Source organism: Cebidichthys violaceus, unplaced genomic scaffold, assembly GCF_023349555.1.
Source record: "Cebidichthys violaceus isolate CVI_PGR_0920_01 unplaced genomic scaffold, fCebVio1.0.p SCAF_10, whole genome shotgun sequence".
Lineage (NCBI taxonomy): Eukaryota > Metazoa > Chordata > Actinopteri > Perciformes > Stichaeidae > Cebidichthys > Cebidichthys violaceus.
Genome location: NW_027176263.1, coordinates 8,429,164 through 8,449,596, shown reverse-complemented (window position 1 = coordinate 8,449,596; position 20,433 = coordinate 8,429,164). Strand labels below are relative to the sequence as shown.

The window sequence follows — 20,433 nt, the reverse complement described above, 5'->3', positions numbered from 1 at the left end:
AGTTTGGGTTTATGTGGCCTTACTCCCACATCACTGTCTTGGACCAATGTGGACCCAATTTGCTGGTGTCTAATAAGTAGACAGCTTGGACCTGTATCGACATCCATTATAGTGCTATGAAGAATGAAGTACTGCATCACTCAAAATGAAACTCTAAATATCAGTAATAAATTCATGCAAGTCTGGGTTTTCTGCATATTATTTACATTTCTGTGCAGCTATTAAATGAAGGTCCTGGTTTCTCTCCTTGTATAGTCATATTAATGTTTGCCAGCTTTGTAATAGCAACAACACGATTCATTTTGATCATTAAAATAAATCTTCCAGATGCTTATATAACTTTTTGGAACACTGAAAAGTCTATATCTGAGAGAGAGGGGGGCTTGTACTCAGTGACCCTGGGGTGTTGACCTGTGCATACTTGACACTCAAGGCCAGCCTGGATTAACTGGACACACTGCAGCTAGTGGCATGGATTAAATGCATCAACTCATTCAACTGTGATGCACTCTTACACACAGCTGACTATACTCCTTCGACCAAGAGGTGCCTGTTCGTTGTCACGCCAGCTATTGTGTGCCATACGCTATGGAAAGCCTGCAGTCTGTTGTTTCAGCTTGGCTATTGCGTCAATGTGGGGTCCTCTGCCCGGGTGCCCGAGGGCCTTTGGATGCTGTAGGATTAATACCTGCAGATCAGAGGGATTGCCCCTGCCTGGAGACTGCACACATAACATCAGTCTTCCCTCCACTCTTGCTTTCTTGTCGAGAGGTGGACCAAACATCGGGAACTGCAGCATGTGAAGCAGCTTTTCCCACTTCAAATTTCCATCGCCTCTTCTATAAAATTCAGCTGGAGCTCATCAGAGCAGAGGACTTCTCGGAAAATGGAACTGGAAATGCCCTCTCAGACTCCCGTTCTCACACTCTTAATGGAAGTCTAAACAAAACACCCCTTTCTCTCTCTCTCTCTCTCTCTCTCTCTCTCGGTCTCGCTCTCGCTCTCGCTCTCGCTCTCGCTCTCGCTCTCTTCCTCTCTGTCTCTCTCTCTCTCTTAGCACTGGAAAGTCTATATGTCTATAGCTGAAGCATATCTCGACGTGGTGCAAAAAAAATGGAAAATGACACAAAGACAAATTAACAAAAATGTTGCTTTTATTCCAGTTTTCCTTGCAGTCTCATTGGGCTTATATTGTCTTAAATGTCACCTTCTACTTGTAGGTTCTAATAATGTAATAGTGACTGCAATAGTAATGTGAAAACTGTTTGCCAATATTGGATATACAGTGACAAACTTTTCCAGTACTGTACAATAATGGAAGATTTACAACCTATTTCACTCAAACATGTGCTGACGAGTCTTTACTAGTTTCTTTTGTGTGTATTTCACAGGGTTCCATGTTCAGCACACAAGCATCGGATTCATACAACCTCTTCCTCTCCAGTGCAGTCACAGATGGCGTGAAGATGTGGGACCTCCGTACACTGAGGTTGGTTTTAATGTAGTCTATCGGATTTGTTTACAATGCAATTTAAATGGGAAAATAAGGCGAGAAAAGTGCAATTAAATGGCCATGTCCTGTATATTCACGTTTCTGATAATAATAATAATTATAATAGAAGGAAAATAATGTTCAAAACCCCGGAGCACTACATTGGTGGCATAACAATGGTGGAAAGCATTGATTCCAATACATTCATTTTTTCCGGAACGAGTGGCATACAATTGTAAAATGACTTTCTTATTATGGAATATTATTTTTTTTGCCATGAATTCAGAAAGGCATTTGTAATACCTGAATGAAACCTCTATAACAGGGAAACATTATGATAATCATGTACTTTTCTGACAGAAAAATTAACCTATTACATTTACTATGATGAGTGACTTTAATGAAACTGGCTTTACAGTGTTAATCGCTACTCACACTGGGTGAAGCGTTGCTTCATCACATCTGTCAAATTTTCCAAGGGCAATACATGTTCGTACATTAAGGAAGAAACCGATATTGCTTTTTTCCCTTTGCTATTCCTGGGAGTGCAAAATGACCTTATATTTGAATTACATAAAACATTTCTTAAGCAAACATTCCTCAGTTGATGATTGAATCTGCAATTGTTCAGTTTCCAAAGTACGTAGCTGAGAATCTTTTTCCTCCATATAAGGCGGATGATTCAAGTAGGCTCTCTTAAATTTCAAAATGTTATTTTTGGCCCGGTAGAAGGCATTTTTGAGTGTTTCATTCTTTCATGTCTGAGACTGCTTTCATCCTTAACTCCTCACCCCAGACTCTTATCAAAACCGTATTTCTAGCTGATAAATATTTGTACCTGGCTTCCAGGTCAACTTCTGGTTCTTAGAGCTGTCATCAAGCATTCCTCAGCAGAAACATATGGATGTATGAAAACAATATGTAGAAGCAGGTTGTTCTTTTTTCAATCTTTTAGGTCCTTTTAATTTGGGTTCCCTCTTTGATAAACCTTACGTGTCTGTTTCTGTAGATAGTGCTAATAACAAAAAGAGTTACAGCTAACTTAAAGGTATTACATTACATTACATTACATTACAGTCATTTAGCCAACGCTTTTATCCAAAGCGACTTACAATTCAGATTCTATCATACCGTAGGCACAGCTACGGGAGCAATTATTACCTTAGTATTACCTTTGATGTTTTAGGTTGCCGCTAATGGAAGTAGTTAAGTCATTTTTAGGTTTTATGTTCACCAGAATCTCCTCGTGATATAACAAGGCATATAAAAAGGTTCTTGGAACAATGAATTGCACGAGTAAAACTTACATAAGGTGGTCATGTGGCTGCTCCTCATGATAAACAGGTTATTTTATTTAGTGTAGCTTTTTCTTTTAATTGGAACAATGCAAAGTACTTACATTTGAGTACTTGCCCTGTACCAATATGCATTCTTAATAATACTATTACAGTTCTAACAATGATATGAAAACATTTTTTTATATTTATGAGATGTCCTTGTAACAAATTACAACATGATGCTGTTGCTGTCATTTAAACATTCAACATTGAGTTGTCCTGATACAAACAGTGCATAGTTTAACTGCGCTATTATTTAAACAGTTAAAAAAGAATAGCTGGTCCACCTTTAAGGTCAGCCCACCTTAAGTTAGCCTAAGTCGGAGCTGTTGCTAACTTTGGGCTAATCCCCATCACTTTAATCATCAGCTGGTTGAAAAGCAAGACACGGTAAAAGCTTGTATCTCCTCACGGGTCTTGAAGAGTTGAATCATTTATTTACCGATAAATAAATTATGCACACACACTGCACTGCTACATTCACAGCTGTAATGTTACTGCTGACCTCATACTTACCATCACACACACACACACACACACACACACACACACTCACCTTTTCGACGGGACACTTGCTAATATTACACCGGGTTTGTAATTCAATTTTTGTAGGGTTCATTGCCAAATTGTTTTGCAATCAGAGTCATTAACAAGTTATTTTATATTATCATGCTTGTTCATAAACACTGCTGATGAACTGTGTGGGTTCTTTTACCCAGCTACAGAACAGTTAATAGAGTCTTTGAGTCCCATCCCTCTGGCAGGAGACCCCATGCCACAAAAATAGTTTCTTCCCATCTGCAGTTGGGTTCATCAATAATGCCCGGGCCCCCACTGACTCAGACACTTACATCCCCAGGACAATTTCTTACAGTTACACACTCTTGCACCTCTTTTCTTTGTTAATATACACATGACACTTTAAAAAATAACTGTTACCAATCCAGTGTTGCAAACTGTTATAAACCATTATCTACATTGAGTTTGAGAAGTTTCCACTGAGTGAAATGTATATTTCCCATTGTGTTTTTTATGATTGAAGACAAAATACAGTATTATCCCCGATTTTGTCCCAACTGAGAGTTTATCAATGGAGTTGTGTGTCTAATAAGAATCAGAAACTGTTTATTGCCAAGTATGTTACATATAAAGGAATTTGGCTAGGTGATTGGTGTGTAACAGTAAACACAGTGCAATAATATAAGACATATAAGACATAATTTAAAAACAGAAAATATGAAAATGTACAATTAAATATAGTAAACAAACAAACAAATGAGAATATGTTAAAACAAGTATGTTATTAAAGCCTTCACTTGCCCTTCGCATTTCTAAATGTGTGCAAGGTTCAAGTTTAGGGGTCTACACGGCAGTATTTAGGATAGTTAAAGTTAAGATAGATAAAGACAACAGTGTGTCTCCTTAGTCCAGTGATGTATTCCCTTTAAATATGGAGGGAAATTCCATCATCTGATAAATAAATGTTGTGACTGAATAGATCAATAATGCCTTTGTATTAAATAAAATAATATCAAATAGTACAAGAAAAAGCAGCTTTCGCCTGATTTGCTCAAACACAGTTAAATTGGGTGAAATATATTGGCTGCAAATAAAGAGCTATATTTAGCCTGCTGAAAACATTGATGACTGAAACTGAATACCCAGGTGGAGTCAGGAACCATACAGGCTTTCACTCAAGAGAATCCGACCCTCCGATGCAGTCTGTGTAAGTCATCAGGAAAATGCAGTATAGTCATCATCACTCACACAACACAGAGAATGTGTGTGTGTGTGTGTGTGTGTGTGTGTGTGTGTGTGTGTGTGGGGGGGGGGGGGAGCATGTCTTAAGTCAAAACGTTAGATCCCCATTCTGACCTAGAAAACCAGATAAGCGTTTATTTCTAACTTGTTAAACTGTTTCTTATCAGTTAGATAATGACAGGTTGTGCAGACTTGAATGTCCAGATGTACTGAAGTGGATTTAGAAACAGATGCTTCTCATCTATCTTGCTATGCATCAAAATGAAAAGACATTTTCACTATATTTGTCACGAGTAGCTCTCACACAGGAGATAATGTAAACCTCTTGGGTATAGGTGTGTCCTGTATATTCAAGCTAACCTGGACAAATTTAGAAGTATTTAAACAAATCTAAATGAAATTGTTTCAAACATTTGCAAAGGGCTTAGCACTAGTCAATCATCTCCACAGTCAAGGCTATGGTTTGCTCCAGCATTATAAGCTTCATAAAGTGAGTTTCTATTGCTTGCTTTTATTTAACTTGCTCACCGTACTGGGTATATCAAATGTCTTTATGAACACCAGTGAATATGACCTACTTTTAGCCAAGCTTAATGACATTAGCATGTGAATGTCAAAGACATGCTCTCACCATATCCTGTTAAAGCCCTGCCAACATGCCAGCCCATACAGAGACCCTAGCTCAGCTAGCTGTTAGTGGCATTGTAAATACATTACATGCTGTTCCAAAGCAAAAGAAACTGCACAGAAGTTGCACGAGGGGGCCGTTCATCATCTACCTTCTCTTTCCTTGGTTATGCTGGAGTCATGCTCAACTACTTGTCTTCTGCTGTTTCTTATATTTGTAAAACCTGAAGTCTACAGGGTGGCATTCTGCTCCTTGGTAATTCCTGCCAGAGTTCAGCATTCTATATAGACTTTGCATCTTCATCTAACATCACACCACATCACAACATATCACAAAAAATGGCTGCACTCGTGTGTGAAATGCTATTCATTCCCATTCCAAAGATCACTCACTTTCAAGCAGTGTTTTATCGTTTATTACAGTTTTTCCTGGCACACAGAGTTCAGTGTAAAAATAATTTCCAATGGATTAAATGGTATTATTTTATATGAAGTATATATATTATGTGTTCCTAATACGACCATTGCGAGGAAACAAACCAGAAATTATATAGTTTTAATACCAATGGGACCCAGAGCAACTAAGATTGCAAATAGTCAGTCATTCCTGCACATCAGGTTGGTTTGAGTTTGTGAACTTCATAATATCTCACTAATGGTTGCATCTCTTTCTCAGGTGTGTACGGCGTTATGAGAACCATCTAAATCGCTGCCATCCATGCTCTTCAGCCATGTCACCATGTGGCCGGTTCATTGCCTCAGGCTCTGAGGACAACTGCGTAAGTTGGAATATCTGTCTCTCCCTTTACAGTGTGTGTAGACTTCTCTATACATACGGTATCTCAGACAGTCATTTTTTTTAAGTACAATTTGACAAGAAAACTTTGATATTATGTATTTGTTTTTTTTTCTTAATTTTTGTAAGATTAAATGTGGTTTAATTAGGGCTTCTGCCAGCCAAAGCCACCTATAAACTGTGGGGTTTTTTTAACAAAAAGTTAATGGCTAATATGACATTTTAAAAGCTTCAATAAGATTGAATATGTATTGATCGTGTGTCACTGTGTATCGGTGTCTGTCAAGTTTACAGAGTGGTGTATCTGCCATTAATAAAGCAACAAAATATTGCAGCTTGAGATATTTTCACAAAATTTCGACTGTTAAATCAGATTACCATAATGCAAAGGAGTAGATAAGCCCTGAATGTATTGTACGTACTACCATATGTGTTTAGCTGTAGTTAACCAGAGGCTTAACGGCAAAGTATTCTGACTACAATAAATGATATGGGATATACTTTATATTGTTTATATCTTACCCGGCCTTGTAAAGCAGGACAGTAGGAAAACAGCAGCATTTCTTTATCAGTTTCACCTCCATTTAAGGTGAGGACTGTTTGTGCTTGACTCAGAGATTTTTATTTGAACTCAAGCCTTTTTCCAAGTTAAATTCAACATTCATGTTGAAGCAGAACTATTTAATTGCTTTTCCAGACTGCGCCTTATACTTGCGTTCAAGAAGTTTTCAGAAGACTGCCTCCCTTTTCCTTATCCATCTCTCTTTTCTTCTGGTGTATGTGCTTATTGAAAGCAGTGGAATAATATATGCATGCTGCTGGTTATTATTAATTATGGGGACTCAGCACAGCACAGACATTTGAGAGCATCGGTCGAGATTGGACATTTCCAACGTTTCTTGGAAATCGAGAGAGTATATGGTAGTTAGCTACACCGTATTTATTTGTAGCTGCCCTGAGACTTCCATAAGCCAGACACATTTGTACTTGTCTTAATATATCAAAAAGCAATCATGGAAAAAAAGAACCCGAATACTTTAAAAAGACTCCCTAGATCATGTTACACATTTTCCAAAAAACACTCTAAGTGGAATATTATTTCAATGTGGTCAATATTAACCTGTTATTCGTTCAGTATTATCCCTGCTCTCAGCTTCAGTTACAGTTGATATAAGCTGATACATCTGGGGATCCATGGTCTATTTAAGCATTCCTGAAAGAACTTCTTTCTTCCAAGTAGTAATACCCTGCATGTTACCACACACGTCATATGCCCCAGACAGGAGACACTCTACCCATGGACCGTTTGACAGAGCTCACTTTTGAAGCGTTTTTTCAGGGAAACATAATACAAAACAGCTGCAGGAATCTGATGAGTCGTCATCTGGTAACAAACATCCCCGCATCTGTTTTTATCTGTACTCATGGCACTGAAGCACACAAATGGGTCTTAAAACTCACTGATTGTATTAAGTTTGTATGGCACTAACAAGCTGATGAAACATTAGATATTTCCAGTATTCTAAGTTTTCAAATTGAAGTGTTGATTCTAAGATGTCTACACAAGCGGCGTACAAATGTTTTATTGTGCACACAAGACCAAGTGTAAATTCAAGACCCTGAAAAGGAGCCTAACACGTCCAAGAGATAGAACCATATGAACGGACAGGGCGTCGACCCCGCTGCCGTCGTACACATGTCCTTGACCCTCACCCGAACAAAGCTGACGACTCTGTCACACTGCTGTTAGAGTGTGGGAGGACCATAGTGGGAGGGTCTTTTTCCGCCTGCTAATGGGCTTGGAAGATGCACTCAAAACGCCATCCCGCAGATGCAATTTCCCCGCATGGGGCAGGAAGACAAAAAGCATCCAGCTGTATAGCCCTCAACCTGAAAGAACTCCTTAAGTTCTTAGTAGCATAGAAGGACTTGTTTGACTGGTTTGAGAGTAGCCTCGCTGCAATCACCACGCATCCAGCAACTGGGGTGCACTGACGGGGCGGTTAGTTCACACTTTCTCTTAGCTGAGATTGATTCAAGCAGCAAAGCCATCTTGAATGACAACGCCTTCAGATAGTAGCACTCCAGAGGCTCAAAGGAATCCTTCACTAAGGCCTAGATAGCAAATGGCAGTTCCCATTGCAGGAAGGAAGCGCGCTTCACCAGGCAGTAAAATATGATTTAAAGTAGAGGTGACAGAATACTCTATTATTCTCCCCAAACAACCAATGGATGTGACAGTATGGATGTTAGCTGTACTCACACTCACTGCATGTGTTTGAAGTGGGCTTTTGTATACATGTGCTGGGCCTCAAACTCGTAAAACTTAAACAGAAACCCTAAACTTTCCCTCAAAGTTGAAATGATCTCTAATGTGTATCCACATCTGTTCATGTCTGCTAGTGTCTTTCTGTTGACTTTGTCTGTAGTTAACCATATTTCATTTGTACATCTTCATTTGTGCATCACACTTGCATATTGTATGTATCATGTGCATATATTGAGCTGCACTATGAAGCTCAATTTAACTACTTCTATATATGTTCTATATTGGTTCACCACTGTATGGTTACAGTTCATACCTGCTTTTGTTCATGTAGTCTATCTCATTCATTTCAGGCATACATTTATGACATACGCAGCAGCAACTACCTCCACAAACTTCAAAAACACTCAGACACGGTGCTTAGTGTGGCTTTCAACCCTGCCGAACCAGAGGTAAGAACTTGTCTTCACTTTTTGTCTTAGTGGTTCTGTTATTCCCCGTCTCTTGTTACTCCTTAATCATTCATTTAATGCGCCATCTACCAGAACAGAAATACCTCATCTAAAATAAAGGCATGTTCTCTACATCCCAGTAAGCTATTGACCATAGTTTACTGAAACTGTCTAAAATATTTACTGACATCAGATATCAGACAGCTGAAGTAAAGCCACCGATTGTTTTTACTTTCCAGATGTTGACCTACAGTATGTTCATTTTGCATAATAACCCCAGAGGAATGCAAGGCAAAAGTGTTAATGTGTGTTTACCCTCCATTCCTCCCCTTATTATGTTTGCACATCAGTTTAATCGTTATCTCAAATATCTCAAACAAGTATGAAAGGAAAATGTCCAAAACCAAAGATAAGAGGTTACGGTGAAAAGCAGTGTCATTCAGAGGTCATGTTTTCTTCAGTCTCAGCCTAAGTTTCACTTGGGAAGTGTTATAAAATACACATTTTCAAAGCAAATATAGAATCTCAGGATACAGTACAAATATGTAAAGCACTTTGTGATAGTTAACAAATACAAATATTGGTACGTTTCTGAGCATTCTTCTTCAAATTAAAAGAAAATCACATATCATGGTTTAAAAGTCATACATAATTTTCACTAATATTTAAAAGGGTCAGTTAGTTAACAGGCCTGAACCAGCTCAACTTGCTCTGAACTCCAACTGTGTGAGTTTACAAGTGTTTGTTGGAATGATGTCCTCAGGCTGAGGTCACATAGCAGGGTTTTTTGAGACCATCCCAAAGTTCAGGGTGGGTGGACTTGTATGTCAGTGACCTCGCAGAATTTCTGCTGATGTCTGATGAAGCTAAAAGTAATAAAAAGCTCAACTCAACTCTGAAACTCCAGAATGAATCCAGTGTAGTTCATTTTGTGCCATTTTTGTTTTACTGTGTCTTAAGGGACAGAGACTATATTCAATATTGATAGCTCTGTGTGATTTCGAAATGTAAAAATACTTTGAATGCTTCAGTTTGTGATCGCTTTACCTCAGGTTGTCCCTACTGTCCATAATGAAGTCAACGCTGTTGGCATAATATCAATCTAAACTGGTAGATATCCATTGAAATTCAGGAACTGTATGGTCTCACAAGGAAAACATAAAGTAAAGCTTAACACAGGACAAACATATTCGTTTTTTCTTGAATTGCCATTACAGGGAAATAACAAATCAAAGTTTATGACTCTATTTTGTACCGACATCCTTTCAAAATCTCCAGAGCATTTCTTACGGAGCAACATTCCCTTTGGAAATGTTTTATTGGTCACTTAATGATTTTCGTCTGGAACTGTTCAAAACAAATGGATTAAAAAAAGCAGCGTTTTTAGAATATAACATCACAACCTCTGCTAGATGTCTTATGAGACTTCTAGTTGACTGTCTTTTGGACTTGAGGCACATGTTTTAAATCTTCATGTCCATCTGTGTAACTCCATTCAGTTAAACTTTGCAGTACAATGATACATTCAGATTTCCAAGTTTGAAAGTGGAAAGTTTGATCCGTGGCCATTTACTGGCTGAATGCAGTAATCTGCAGAGTTTGAAGACACACTTCATCATTCAGAGCATGCTCGCTCCCCATCAGCAATTCTGCATATTGTGTTTAGTTTGATAGGACATTCTTTTATTCAGTGTAATGTATTTTATTTTCTGTGTAATATATATCAAATTGTATCAATCAGATCTTTTTTATGAGATCATCTCTTCCTGGCCATCACGCTCAAATTTGTGTCACTAACCATCCCAAACTACATGAACCTGCCAAGTCGTAAAATTCACAAATATGTAAAAAAATTGGAGGGTTCCAGTTTTGCAGCAACATAAAGAGCCATGACAAGTTTTCCTACTTTGAAAATAAAAGCATGATAGACGTTATATGTTCCTAACTTACCATTTATGTTGTGTTGACACATATTGACTGAGTGAGAGCCATTGAATCATAAAAAAATACTAATTGGTACAATGCAGCACCTGGGCCTTGTGTGCTTTCAATATACATTTACTATTTATTCAGGCTTTATGTTTTCTTTGGTTGTCTGTCTCATTTAATTACCATTTTAATCACAGAAATAGTTGCTCATGAAATAAGCATGCCTTCTCATACTAACCAATAACCGGTAATGCTGTAGTTTATTGCATTAACTGTCTGCTCCAATGTTTCCCAAGCAATTTTCTGAATGCAATTAGCACACAGCTGCACGGTTATATGTATTCACCACTGCACAGCTACTTTTTTTTCTGTCCACCAGAAGGGAAAGGGCTGTTCTTGATCAGTGATCACTGTGGCCTATCTTTCTCAGGACCTCTTAGAGTAAGAAAGACCTCTGAAATTCTTAGCAAATTGAGATAAAACTGCATGAAATTGAAAGATTCACAACCTGTGACCAAACTTTGTCATATTTAATTTCAGGGAAGTTTGACAAAACAATTCCAATCTGCGGTCTACTTACTAGCTTTTAACCGTATCACATTAGTGGAAGGAGTTTGCTCAGTTATCATGGAGATGGATCTGTTGACATGTGCCCTCAGTAAATGTCATGATTCCATCCGTAGCACTTTCATGACAAGTTCATTCTTCATTCTTCACTTCAATCTTTATCCTTGGCAAAGTAGTAACAAAACAATCCCAACTCAAACTCTATGTCGCTGCAGTTTTATATTCCTGCTAAAAGGTCCTGCTATACAGCTCTTAGATGAAGCACTCTGATGGCTCATAAATACATACATAATATTAGTTACTGAAAGCTCTCCTTCATATGAGCTGAAAAGTGTCTTTCCTATTTATCAGACAGTTGATCGTTGTCGTGGAAAAAAAATATCCTGTACCTGCTTTGCGTGAGTCTTTTGCTGCTGAAATAAAGAATACCAAAGACCAGAGGTTCCCTTCTGTATATTTATTTTATGCGCAGAAAAGGTTCAATCATCACATCAGAATGCGTACAGTCTCAGTGAGGAAGAACCTTGAAAAAAATGAACAAGCTTTCTTTATACAGAATGAGCAAAGGTGGGGGCCGATGTGACAGACATTTTGGTCTCAGACTTTTGGTCTCAGACTGATAGGAACAACAAGTGAAACAAATGGCCGGCAACCAAAACAAGCGGCCCGAAGGCCTTTGGCGCTGGGATATTCTCATACAACATTCTCAAAACACAGTTAGTTATCTATGTGAACAGGCAAGAGAGAATACTTCTTTCCCATAACAAAGACACAGTGGTGCAGTTCAACAAAGTTCAGAGCAGAAGTATTTATTCATGCATACAATATACTAATATACTCAATAGAAATATATACTAAGTAGAAACATATACTAAGTCAATATATATATATATATATATATATATATATATATATATATATATATATATATATATATATATATATATATATATATATATAAATACCATTACATCGTCTACTTATATATTCAGTGGCTAGCTCAACTTTGTGAGGTTGCTTCTAGTTAAACTTAATGCGGTTGATCTAATGTCTTACTGGAATTGATGCACACATATCTATCTGTATTTTCTTCTGTTGGCCAAAAAAGAAACGTGTAAAAATTAAAGTATTAGAAATTCAAGAAGTCCTGGGAAATGGCAGGTCAGTGTCAAAGTTAACTGTGACCAAAGCCAAGTGATATCATAATGGTAACATTGCTTTATTTTCTGAGCCTGCACTTTCTCCTTACCAAAACATGAAAAAATACTAGCAAAAAGTGTCCCCAACCTGTGCTCGACTTGCTTTTTAGCCACATTTGAGATCCAGATGTTGCTGTGAGAACCCTCCGATGCAAGGCACAGACAGATAATGCAATGCATATTTTCCACTAATTTTTCACTCATGTTTTCCATTCTCATACTTAAAAGACCATCAAGCAGGCAGATCTACCTCTGGGGTTCATTCCCTCAGGTTTATTCCTGTACTTGAGGCTGTAATGAAAGATCCCAACTTTTACTGTCTCTTCACTTTGTTGTCTTGTAAAATCTTGTGGGATTTCACATGGCATACCTCTGTAAAGTTCTGTAAGCTCTCCTGTGTTGGACCTACATGTGCTGCCATAAATGTAGACTTGCAAATTCTACTTGCAAAGTATTTTATCACTTGCAACAGGGGTAATTTTGTCTCTGCTGGTTCAACACATACGGTTGTTCCCTTTTTCATTTATTTTTAGGTTATAGTTGTGGAAGACAAATAAGCTGTGTCTAATGTGAGTAGAGCCTAGAAAGAAGGCAGTGGTAGTTCTAAATCTGTAGCTTCATCCAATGATTTTAAGACTTTAAAGCTTCAGGATCATAAGTAAAGGCAAAGAAAAATGCTGTAGCCAGAGGTGAATCAACAATGACTTCAGAAAAACAGGTTACTAGGTCAGATTAGAAAAATAGATTTCAAAGGGCTGTGCTCTATTTGAGTTACGCAGATTCCTGTATTGTCTTATCCCAAGCTGTCAATAGCTCCAATTACATTGTTCCACATTGGCAGGTGTAATGTCTTAGTAGTATTTGCCTACGGTTAGCATATTAGAAGTGGATTTCTTTTATGGGATAGTGGAGTGTCTTTCCTTATTCCTTAATTTGTTTTCAGTGGACTTTCTTGAATGCTTACAAAACTATTGTTACATTTTTATTTATTATAAATAATAAGAAAAGTTGTTGAAACCACTGTTCCTTCCATTGCTTAAGTATTGTGTTTCGTCATTCTGACACCTTTCAGTTTTAATTGGTGACCTTTTACATTTAAGCATCACAATGAGCAGTTTGTAAAACTAAAACTGGCATGGGGCTTTTCTCTTAGCAACGCCTTCTTCTTGATAAAAAAAGAGCTTATTTGTGCCATCTTTGAGTCCGGGATTGAAAGGATGCCTTTGAATCTCATTGAGCACTGAAGTCAGTCACAAATAGCAAAGCCCTTATCTATAAATGTTCTCTGTATGCTCTTGAGTTTCTACCACCTTGTTTGTGTAAGAAGACATTTTTCATCTTGAGAGAATTTGAGGAGGAGACCATAAGGAATCGTTCTCCATAATCTTATAATAGTAACAAGTGAATATGACAAAAAAGACGACAAAGATTCACTTCACATATTGAAAAATGGATTCAAGAGGAAAGAGAGAAAACAATCAATATTAAAATGTATTTATGTTGTGTCAGCCTTTAGGACCAGCTCATATCATACAAATTAGACAATTTGTAAAAGTTGTAACTTTCAGCTGTAGGGGACTGGCTGGATGTGAACAGAATGGTGCAGTCGGAGACATTTACAAGCCACAGCCATCAATTGAAAATGGGAATTTTGCTTTGAGTAATCCTAAACCAGGTGTGCTTGTTTCAGGCAGAGCTTAAGACAAACTTGAGTTCTAATGTTAGCTGAATCAGCTAATGATCAAGTGTTTGTTGGAAGGGAATATGAATATAAAAAAAATCCAGTACTCTGTTAGTATTTTATTGTAATCAAAAATAGCATCACAATGAAACAAGAACTATTATATAATGTTGTCAGTTTAAGTATTCTGATTTAGTGAAAAGTTTCAGTACTTTTTCCCCCAAAAAGGACCTCAGCATGTGTCATCGTTGGTCTTCGCGGGCAGGAATAACATGTAGCTGGCATTCCCACTAGATCTTTTTGCTGTATCTTTTTATTTGTGGCCATTTGGCATTTGAAAAAGCTATCTACATCCTTCAGCCTTTTAAATATTTTATCTCTTTGTTTCCATTTTTGCCGGACCCAAGAGAGCAAAACGCTCTCTTCATACTGCAGCGGCCAGACAGCAAATACAGAGGTGGAATCTGCTGTCTGCTCCAGAATGTCACATTAGAGTGAGACACAGACTGAGCTGAGACAGCCTCTCTGAAATTAACTGGCTTGCGTTCAACACAGCTGGAAGGCAATGAACAGGAAGTGAGGAAATAAAAGGTTTGGGTCCAGTTGCAAGAGGAATTTTTAAGTATCAAGCCTTTGACTTATGGTCAACAGCATTTTCTCAGTTGGCCATGGTTAGTTGGTTAGTTGGTGCACATATATAGTTGGCATGAACACAAAATGATTAACACATAGTATGTCTCTAATAACTGAAAATGGCATAACCCGGGGGTCTATCCTCTCATCTAACTCTACAAACTTAATAAAACATTTCTAAATGAAAAATGTCATGTCTCTAATGTGATGTGATTTTTTTTATTTCCCAGAAGATTTTCGTACAATTGGACATTTTTTATTATTTTTTTTATTCTTTGGCAATATAGCATTGCCTTAATTTACCAATTTGGACCACTATCAGTTCCCTAATTGTTAATAGGGAAATGAGAGACATAACAAACAATAGAAAGGGAGTTTTAACAACAACAAAAAACAAAACCTAGCTGGAGTGTAGTATTATATAGACCTTTGTATATTAATACTATGCATGCGTAAAGGTGTATGGGAGGTTAAAAAGTGACTCCGTGCATAAGTCACCACCAAAAGTATCACCACTAGCAACAGACTGTACATTTCGTTCACTGACAGTGCATGTACTCGTAAGCTTATCAAACTGGTGACCCTTGTGACCGTCTGCTCCTTTTTCCATTTCTCATGTGTATCCTCCTCATGTGTATCCTCCTCATGTGTATCCTCCTTCCGCTCTCAGCATGTACACTGCAGAACATCCTGGTATGCTGGCATTTGTTAAGTCTGCGCTGATGAATTATATCCTTTGGGAGGGAAAACACATCGCTCCTCATATCTTCAAAGCCACAATTGTCACCAGTTTCTGCAGACGGTCACTTTCTGTTGTTCAGAATGCCAATATTTGACACACACTTCACCACTGGAAATCCAACCCAGATTGTATTCATAATCTGATTTTTATTCATGCTTTGAACTATTCATTTGTGGTATTGAGCCCAGCACGCCTGACAATAACTTAGATTATGTAACATTTATGACACGCCATGCAAATTCGCAATCTGATTTACGATCCCAAAGTTGCTCAAATGTTTTGAATGAGATTTTAATATACTTTGTTTCTCATGCATGACCTATGATCAAAAGTCAAATGATGCATGAGGACATCTGACATTGTTAATAAAACTTCAAAATCGAATAAAACTGTATTTCCTAGAGGTGGATGTTGAGGAAAGACAAATAACTCACTTGTGATGGCCCAGCATGACCCCTTGCTACATGTTACAGCTACAGTGAATCAGCTCGCAAGAAGTATTGACTTCTGACCTTACAGGTCACCCAAAACCTTCAGTCCTCATCAGCTTAGCTTGCCTCAGCCTCACTGAACAAAGGTTGAAGGTTGCAGAGATGGTATGTGTCGGATGACAGATGTTTGCTACAAGCGTATGGCATTAAAAATCCTTTCATGTTATCACCTTTTTTAGAAAATCTGCAATTTAGCTTCAACTCTACATTGCACGTTTACATGGAGAAAGTAGTTCATGAATAGAGCTGTAGTTGCTAATGGAGCTGCTCTCTGACCCTCTTGTGTTTTAAGTAGCTATTTTGGAAGCCGGGGGGCAGGACCCAGATAGCTTGGCTATTGTTGGTTAAGGTCATTAAGCAGGAGGTCATGGAGAAAGAAGACTTCTTGAAAATAGAAGAGCTAGTGAAATGAGCTGTTTGTCTCATGGGAGAGCCTCAACCACTTTTATATGCTAAGAAACACTAGTATAACACATGCTTATGTAGGAGTATTGTGTTCGCTTACTTAGCTACCTTTTTGCAGAAATCCTCATGTCTTTTCGGCTCCACACACACCTGCAAATCCTCTGTGTGTTTATAGGAGAGTGGCTGCAACATTCCCTTGTAAAAAGAAGATTAAATCCACCCCAGTTTAACCTCTTGTATGGTTCAGTCATCCTCAGCCCTTAGCTATTGTGACTCCCTTTCCCAGCACAGGCATCTGCTTGTTGGTAAAAAAGGATTCCTTCTGCATAAAACAGCTTTAGTACGTTGGAAAAAATGTTACACTATTGTTGTGCCAAATGACGTTTTTTATCAGTTGCTGTTTTCCAAGATTCCCGCTGTTAGTATACTTAAAAAAAGAACAGTTTTCTTAACATCCACCTACAAATCACCATAAATGACACTGATGCTACACGACAGATCGTGACATTCAGCCAAGCATAGCCTTTAGTTTGCAATTTGTTGGGTTGTTTTCACATACATTTTCATCATGTAGGATTTGTGAAGTCCTTTCAGACTTAAAATGGGATTAAGTGTAATACAAATAACCTTGGCTCGAAGTAGGATGAAATTTATTTGAAATGATTTGTCACACTCCCTGGTCTTACAAGATACGTAAGGTTGAAAAGTGAAAATAGAGCCGTTTGTAAACAGCTGTCTTGAATAATGAGTGGAACACTCATCCTATCATATACTCTACTTTGAGCAGCTGCCGATATGAATGTGAGAATAGCATGATCCTCATTTTGAACTCCAAATAGAGGGTTTCCTATTGTTATTGCTGCTGATTGGCTGTCAGATTTTTGAGGTAACGCTCCCTCAGCCTCATTTTCTCTACTGGCTGTTAGAAACAGATGAGATATTGCTCCCTTCTTGCAAAGACATATAGTGAAGAAATGATTCTGTACATATGTGCTTGTTAGTGTATCGCATCCCCATGTTGGTTACAGTATGTGTGTGTCTGCGTGTGTGTGTGTGTGTGTGTGTGTGTGTGTGTGTGTGTGTGTGTGTGTTTGCACACGTGTTGCTTAAATAGTTGTGCAGGTTGTGGGTGGATGTTAGTTTATTGATATGTGGGTGCCTTAATGTATAAATAGTCTACCCACCATGACTATCACTGGCAGGAACCTCGAGATTAAACATTGTTATTTTTACAAAGTTCAGGCCATGAGGCTTCATGTTTTTTTGTGATATATGGCAAAGAAAATCAAGAATTTCTATGACAAACACAGTGTGCATCTTGACCTTGGTGATGCTAGTCTTCTTTAAGGAAGCAAGTGCTGTTATGCAACTTGGTCCTCTAAATAGAAAGTCGTAAAAAACGAGAGTGACGTGTTCCACTGCAGTTCCTGGAAAATATTGAAGGTTACAATACTGTAACTCTAGTTCTATAAGCACAGGCGGAACCCTCCACTGGAAATTTGCATAAGCGTAGCCAGCCAATCAGGTTGTGACTACCCAAATACGTGCAGACCCCACAGTATATAAGGCCGTGCACACACCACTGTGCAACAGGGCCCTCTTGGTAAAGGGCTCCGCCGATCACTTCTTACATTGTTGTTTTTCTTAAAGGAGCTGTGTTTAACATTCTATGTCAGTAAAGATATAGTGGAGTAATGCAGAGAATCAAGCAGTGACGAAAATCTCTCTCCCTCTGCGTGTGTTGTTATCCAAGCTTCTCCTTGATTTGCTGACATAGCCGTGCCGTCCATGTGTGCTTTTAGTGCATGTAAGCACATGTGAACATGCCCCACTGGTTAGCTCAGGGCTGCTGCTCTGCACTGCTCTCATAGGGGGGTTACAGCTGATGAAGCCGTCCTGACAGACGCGTGCACGTAATGTATGCTACTGTGAGGTGTGAAGTGATTCACCACATTAACGCACAGTACATTGACCACGTACCTGTGACAGAGGAAGAAGAGAAACAAACGAGTGCTACTTTGTTTTGTTCAGAAGGAGCACTTTCCATTCAATTTAATCTCACAAGTAAACAGAAATATCTCAAAGCATGACAGCCAAAATACATTTTTAAAAAGTAAAATGTTCCCCGGTGGAATAGTGGTGAAGGTATGCCTTAGTGTGATAAATTGTTTCACACCTCATTGTCGGAAAGTGTAGCACCCACCCTCCAGTTCCCCGTCATGTAAACACCGTTAGCTCTGTCAGCACTTTCATTGTAGTTTGCACTGTAGGTGCTGTTAGTACCGTTAGCTATAAGCCGCCAGCTCAGCATTGACATGTCGAGAGCCCTTCAGAGGCACTTGAAAGGCTTCCAAATTTTAAATCTTGCACCTCAAAAGCAATATCGTCAGTAGCAAAATTACATTATTGCCTAAGCCCTCTCAGGAGATCATTCTGGTCCTTCCCATAGACTATATAAGAAGTGGACGTAGTCATCGTGACTTCCCCCATTGGTTTGTGGACTGACGTTTTGAAGCCTCTAGTTTGGCGATTTCACTGTCGCCATCTTGGATTACGGCTGTCGCCACGTTGGTTTTTGGAATTTACCATATTTGGAATGCGGAGGAGTGGCGTAGAGACAGCATATACGTCTCTGGTAGCGGAGGCGACCTGTCAATCACAGTAAGCCCACCCTAAAGCATACTCTGCTTCATGGTCTAATTGACTCTAAATGGACCATAATTTACTAAATGAACATTATGCTGTTTTGAAGAAAACTTGAAACTAGAGATTGAGACCATAAACTCATGTTCACAATGTTTACTGAGGTAATAAATAAAGTGAGAAGTGCAGTCATTTTTTTATACTCCATTCAATGTGACTTCTTTTTGCAACCGGAGGAGTCACCCCCTACTGGTCAGTAGAGAGAATAGAATTTTAGAGACACCTCCGCATTGGCTTTACTCAGCAGAACCGGAGGCCCATACAGTAAGGGATAAGGGGCGGAGCCTGTGTGTGTTTGAACCACAAGAGTAAAAGCTAGATGTAATGTTTTGTTTTTTTCTCTGTCTCTCTTAGCTGCTAACCGGGACCCTGGATGGAAAGCTGAGACTGTTTCAGTCCAGCAGTGGGGCCCGTCTGTGACACCACTGCTGCTGTGCATAGTGTCCCCAACATGACTGTGTAATTACAGCAGGCTGCTGCAAAGACCATGCAGGTTTCATTAAAGCAGCTCCATGCCCCTGGCAAGGATTTTAGTGGGATAGGAGAAATAAGGGATTTGCTTTTAGTTGTTGGTTCAATAAAGATCAAAAATGTATACAAGTTTAAAGAGTTTTTGTTTTTCTTGTTATATGTGTCTGTTCTTTAAATTCTTTGCTTAATTTCAGCTCGTCTTTGTAAAACTTCCAGTATGTACATCATTTACTTATGACTAAGATTCAAAGGGATATTAGTGATGTCTTTCATCAGATTCATTTAACTGCATTGTTGTCATGAGATGGTGATGGTGATATGTACTCAATTACAGATAATTACAGCTTATTCCCATCTGCCCGTCCACATTCTAGATGGCGGAGCAACAGATTTTCTTTGTTCAGTATGTGGAACAGATGTACTGTACTATATCACTGGCTGAGACGACTACTTAACAGATCAGTACACAGAGCTATGACATCAACTGGGTGCAACCTATTTTGCTGCCAGACACACAGATGCTACTACTGTTCATACTGACACACCCGTCCGCATTGTTGAACTTTAAGCTGCACATTTGCTCTTCTCACTCACAATCGCAACAGAATCCTAGCTAGAACTGACATCAACTAACTGTAATAGAACAGAATAAAAACACTAGGACTACACTGTGTAATGTAAGATTACAAGGGCAACATTAGTAATATATCAAGTATGAGTAACTTGGTATATCATAGTTGCATTCTTGTGGAAATTCCATTTTATAAAAATGTCTCTGTTTGTTGTTTTTTACACGGTATGTGGTTGTGTTACTGCATTTCTTTTTGTTTTGGAAACATGTCAGGTTTGTTTCAGGTTCTACTTTAGGACCACTTCTGTTT

At 38.5% G+C, this 20,433-nt stretch overlaps 1 protein-coding gene across 1 annotated transcript in view; it reads left to right on the top strand.

The window, feature by feature from the left end:
- Positions 1-19,627, top strand: part of wdr27 (WD repeat domain 27) — a 37,975-nt gene extending 18,348 nt beyond the window's left edge. The window contains exons 21-24 of the mRNA XM_068717899.1: positions 1,392-1,489; positions 5,894-5,996; positions 8,633-8,731; positions 19,436-19,627. Of these exons, the coding sequence (XP_068574000.1) occupies positions 1,392-1,489; positions 5,894-5,996; positions 8,633-8,731; positions 19,436-19,501 (366 nt within the window). The 3' untranslated portion in view covers positions 19,502-19,627. The remainder of the gene's footprint in view (positions 1-1,391; positions 1,490-5,893; positions 5,997-8,632; positions 8,732-19,435) is intronic.
- Positions 19,628-20,433: the final 806 nt, after the last annotated feature.